We start from the raw sequence: 5,299 nt of genomic DNA, 5'->3' as shown, positions 1-5,299 counted from the left end.
CGTTTTTGTTTCGTCCGGAGTCCCCGACCGGGCCTCGGGAAGCCGGGGATGGCCGGGACTCTCCGGATGGATTAAAGGTCAAATCCGAAGGAAAACGAGGAGCCGGGGCGCGGCTGGGCCGAATATCGCAAATGGGCCTACCTGCCTTTGCTTCACCATATGTGGGCCGAGTGCTGCTACTAATATTCGGCCTTGTAAAACCTGTTTTTTTTAATCTCAGAGTACTTCAAATAAGGTTGTACCCATGCCCAAAGGAAAAGGTCGTATTCGGGAACATCGTAAAAAATCAAGATTTCCTTTTCTGCCCTCCGCTCTCCTATATATACGCGTCCAACTCGACGCCATTTTCCTCTCCCCCCTTCTTCTCTTCCCGTTGCAAATACATCGACCTCCTGTTCTCCTATCGAAGGTGTGTGATTTCCCTCTAATTACTTCGCGTGTTTTCTCCTTTTGCAAGCGATTGTTTGGCTTAAGAATCAGGATTACGTGTCTTAAATTCCTGATTCATCTCTTTCTATCTTTCCCCTTTTGTCCCATGATACTTAATTCTCATCTAGATGCGCAAAATTACGTTGAAAAGATCGGAATTTATATAATGCCGTATTAGATCAGAGCTGTTTCCCGTAAATTTACCGTCATTATTGCTTCATGTTTTCCGTGGTTTATGCGACGGCGGAATCAATTGGTTCAATTCTTGGACCTGATCATCTTGCATGTCGTTTTTATCGTTAAATCGTATCAATTCCATAATAGACCCCCTGCATGTTGTGCCTACTTCGTTCTGATATTCCCGACATTCAGATCCCCTTTTCACGACGTAATGGTTAATTTCTTTCTGTCTCTAGCAGTCGGCGGTGAGTCCTGTATTTTCCAGATCGTAAGTACATCGATCGATCTTCGATGAAATCTTTCTAACCTCAAAACACAAATCACTATTCGTTAGAATTTTCGATCTAAGCTTACAGCGATGTGCATATTGATTGTTTTGGGTGCCCTGATGATTCACTCGGCAAAAGTGAATTTCTGATGATTCACTCGGAAAAGGAGAAGTTGGACGCACCTAACATGTCATTTAGGGTTTATGATCCAAGCTAGTTACTGATCATTGTGTGCTTTCTGAGGTAACCTATCATCATAAATGGCTGCATCATGCGTAACCATGTTGAATTGCTGATAATCAGTAATTTTCTTCTGGTAAGTATAGTTACTGAACCTGCAATGTAGGCTGATCGATTCAGATGTCTCTTCTCCATGAATAATAAATCAATACGATAGTTCTTTCTTAGCAGACTGTGACGTTGTTTTCATTATATTCTCAAAGATGTTACACAATTACTTGCTGTCGCATTAGGGCGGATAGCCTTTCCTGTTGTCTAGATGTCATTACAAATTCTGTCCTGGTATGACAATGTGATGAATAGAATTATATCAGTGAAATATAAGCTTGTTTTCATGCCTCATGCAGCAACGCTGTCTGATCAAGTATATTTCGGTGCTAAATTACATGGTCTCTTTTTCTACTGCAGTTTCACTTTTGTGACATACAATTACACATGCGCTGTCACACTAGTGTATATGAAGGTACATCTTATATTGTGGTTGCAAATAATTTTTTGATTTCATCATGTGAATGCTGTTTTATCTAATATATATTACCATGTCTCTTTAATCAGATTACTGGTAACTTTCTTCTAAGGAACCGTTTACGTACCTACACTGACAACAAAACACTGAAGAAGTGGTTTTTCATTGACAAGACTGTGGGTTGAATCTGGTTGAAACAAGCTAGCCCTTCTTCCACCTAGTTTTTAGCCCCCCAAAAGACCATTTTGCATTTATCCTATTCATTTATTTCTCTCGTGTATAAGAGCAATAGCAATACCTTGCAATCTCGCATGCCATGTCTGATCCTGTGGCAAAAAGCGAGACAGTGTTGGCACTGCTTTCAAATATGACGCCATCTCCAGTCACATCCAAGGGGAATCCATGTTGTTCCTTAAGTGTAACATATGTCAGTAGACGTAAACTTGTAGAAGTCGTCGATGGACTACTCGGGGTGATGACGCTGTCATCAACCTGTACAAAACCATGCGTACATTCCGGATCTGACGAAATTGCCGCTGACAATGCTTGGCTGGTAAGATCAATGTTCCTATTGGCTTTCGGTTATCTCGATAGTGTCCTATGCAAAGGATTATACAGTTTTGCTGCTCGTTGCAGGCAAAGTGCCCTTCTGCTTTATCTTCCTTCAACCAAATCATAGCTAGCATGGAGGGCAAGAAGATCGCGTTGTTTCTGGACTATGATGGCACACTTTCTCCTATCGTCAATGATCCTGAGAAAGCGTTTATGTCCCCAGAGGTAAAAATCACATATCTGATAAACCCGTGTACTACTGAAACATTGCTTCAGTTATGTATAACTTGCTTGATCATATAAAAAACTTTCTTCAGATGCGCTCTGCTGTGAAGAATGTAGCAAAGTTCTGCCCGACGGCAATCGTCAGTGGGAGGTCCCGTGACAAGGTATGAACAATTCTGGTGCATGCTTGGTCCTCATATTTGATTTGTAGTAGTCTTCTCTGTCTTATTTAAGTCTCTTTTACAATTTATTAAATATAATAAAAGGATATAGCAATTCCTTTTTTGTGTGGTTGCATTAGATATGCGTGTAAGTTTCATTGCTGAAATCGAAACAGGGATAATATCCATGTTGCTCTACTTTTTTTCCTTTGTCTAAAGATTCTAGACTAAGCAAGACAAATTGCCTTGTATCTGTCAAATCTCCCGTTTTCAGGTGTTTGAATTTGTAAAGCTGAAGGAGCTCTACTATGCTGGAAGTCATGGGATGGATATACTGGTACCTTATTCAGGTTCTCAAAGTATAACAAACGATGTGAGTAGTTTTTCTAGTCACTTTGCATTTCAGGGACGACTTTATTATCCCCCCTCAGGCCGTCAAATTTATTGTACTTTTTGAACTGTGCTTTATTGTAGGACAAAGAAGCCAAACTGTTCCAACCAGCTAGAGAGTTTTTACCCATGATCAGTGAGGTGTACAGCTAAATTATTTGTAATTAACGTGTTCATTTTCCTATCCATACTCAAATATCAGCATACCTTCTTGTTGCTCAACAGGTCAACAATTCCCTAGTGGAGGCCACTCGATCAATCAAGGGTGCAAATGTTGAGAACAACAAGTTTTGTGTATCTGTACATTACCGCAACGTTGACAAGAAGGTAGGATTGGGCCTCAAGCTTCGGGGTTCTTGTCTCCCATGCTGCAACAGTCTCATGTTACCTTGCCTGTCTCCAGGACTGGAAATTGGTCGCGGATATTGTCGACAATGTCCTGAATGCTTTTCCTCGTCTCAAACTAACAACCGGACGAAAGGTAGGAAGACCCCAAATTACCGTAGTCTTCTATCACTGACAGAATATGCATCTTACCATGTGCAATAATGCAGGTTTTCGAAGTTCGTCCAGTGATTGACTGGGACAAGGGAAAGGCTGTAGAGTTTCTGCTCCGGTCGCTCCGGTTAGATGACCCTGAAATTGTTCTTCCGATCTACATTGGAGATGATCGAACCGATGAAGACGCGTTCAAGGTTCTAATCGTTTCTTTAGAAGAATATATACTCCATATAGTCACAAATTCAGTGAACATGCATTCTCTTTTGTTGTTACAATGAATCAATGATCAGGTGCTCCGGCAGCGGAACTGTGGATATGGGATTCTGGTTTCACAAGTGCCCAAGGAGACTGAGGCCATCTACTCACTGCGAACCCCATCTGAAGTAAAAACACATTTCAATCTCAAGCTTTATTTTTTGCATTCCTGTTGATTAACTCAGTTAATTGATTTGTCCGTTTCACTTGCTGAATCGTCATGCAGGTGATGGAATTCCTCAATTCTTTGGTGAGATGGAAGGAACAATCACCATGAATGAATGATCAAGAATGATAGCTCAGTAACAACTCATCAGTTTAGTCAGGCAGAAATGACAGTAGCAATTAAGCATTTCCTTCCAGGGCGAATATTTCACAGCGCTGGAGGTGGATAGCTTAGGTAGTTGCCGACCTACTAAGATGATATTTTCTTTTAGTTTTCCTTGACAAAGTTTAACTTTTTTTCCACCTTTGCCTGGGGAACTCTGCCACAATTTGCATCATTTGTGATTTGTTGGACGAAAGAACTTCGGTGAAGCTTTTTGATAAAAAAAAAAGGCATATAGATGCCTGGCGTTAAATTAATAAATCCCGGAGTCCCTGGATAGAACCAAATTGCTGGCATACCAGCATAAACTTATGGCACACCACAAAAAGCCATACAATGAATAGAAAACAGAAAACGAACCCAACAACAAAAGGCTATACATTGAAGATCTGACGAGCCTCTGGTTTGTAAGTTTTCTGCTAGTGTAATCCCGGAGCTTATCCGGGCTGAACTCTGTAATGATGTTAGCTAATCATTAAAGTGCTACTTTCTAAAAAAAAGGCTATACAATGAAGAGTTGCGAGATTTAGTCGAAAGAGAAAGAGTGGGGATTCCACTGAAACTCAGCAGTTCTCAGTGTCTTCCGCAGTTCCGCCTGGTCGCAAAAGGCCCACATGCTGTCTAAGGGGCCATGTCTTATGAATTTGGTCGCCGGCTAGCAGACGGTACCTAGCCATCAGGTAAATATTTTGATCTTGAGGGGGAATGTTGGTGTTATCGTCGTAGGCGCGTAGTCGATCTACTGAGGATCAAGCAATCTCATGAAGAAGACGACACGGAGATTTGTTAATGCAGTTCGGCGAACTCGACTACTCTGTGGGGCATGACTAGGGGCGCTCCTCCCCTTTTACACCACAACACCTCGCCGCCTTGGGCACCGGCACATGCCGCTGGCTCCCCTTGCGCTCCTATTGCTATAAAGTCGTCATTGGTTACATTGTGTGGCATCCCTCCACATTATATAGTAGGCCCAGGCTACAAGAGTTCGATTCCAATGCTATTTGTATCTATCCAAACCTAATACAACTTAAGTCCCATAGTAATCCAACTTGTATATAATTTTCGACACAAACTCAACAGTTGGCATACCCGGAAAACATGGGGATTGGAGATTTTAGCTTATAAGAAACTATTCAATTGCTTCCCTAACTGTTGGAGGGGCAAATGTTCTCAATTTCACCCATATTGACGCCACTGATCTTGTTCTCTTGGGCCAAAAGATCACTTGAAACAAAAGAACTAGCCTTCTCCATTGTTAGCTTTATGCGCTCATGGGACTAGGTCTGGGTTGACATGGCCTTGG

General features: G+C 41.7%; 1 protein-coding gene across 1 annotated transcript; it reads left to right on the top strand.

The window, feature by feature from the left end:
- Nucleotides 1–321: 321 nt before the first annotated feature.
- Nucleotides 322–4,257, top strand: LOC127336018 (probable trehalose-phosphate phosphatase 1). Its single transcript, XM_051362763.1, has 12 exons — nucleotides 322–409; nucleotides 1,527–1,581; nucleotides 1,674–2,137; nucleotides 2,221–2,361; nucleotides 2,454–2,525; nucleotides 2,797–2,895; nucleotides 2,997–3,053; nucleotides 3,138–3,239; nucleotides 3,316–3,393; nucleotides 3,467–3,607; nucleotides 3,704–3,796; nucleotides 3,895–4,257. Exons 3-12 carry the CDS (start codon nucleotides 1,901–1,903, stop codon nucleotides 3,943–3,945), a joined length of 1,071 nt encoding a protein of 356 aa, XP_051218723.1. The 5' UTR covers nucleotides 322–409; nucleotides 1,527–1,581; nucleotides 1,674–1,900; the 3' UTR covers nucleotides 3,946–4,257.
- The last annotated feature ends 1,042 nt before the right edge of the window (nucleotides 4,258–5,299 follow it).

Source organism: Lolium perenne, chromosome 2 (assembly GCF_019359855.2).
Source record: "Lolium perenne isolate Kyuss_39 chromosome 2, Kyuss_2.0, whole genome shotgun sequence".
NCBI lineage: Eukaryota > Viridiplantae > Streptophyta > Magnoliopsida > Poales > Poaceae > Lolium > Lolium perenne.
This window is presented reverse-complemented; position numbering and strand designations above follow the sequence as displayed.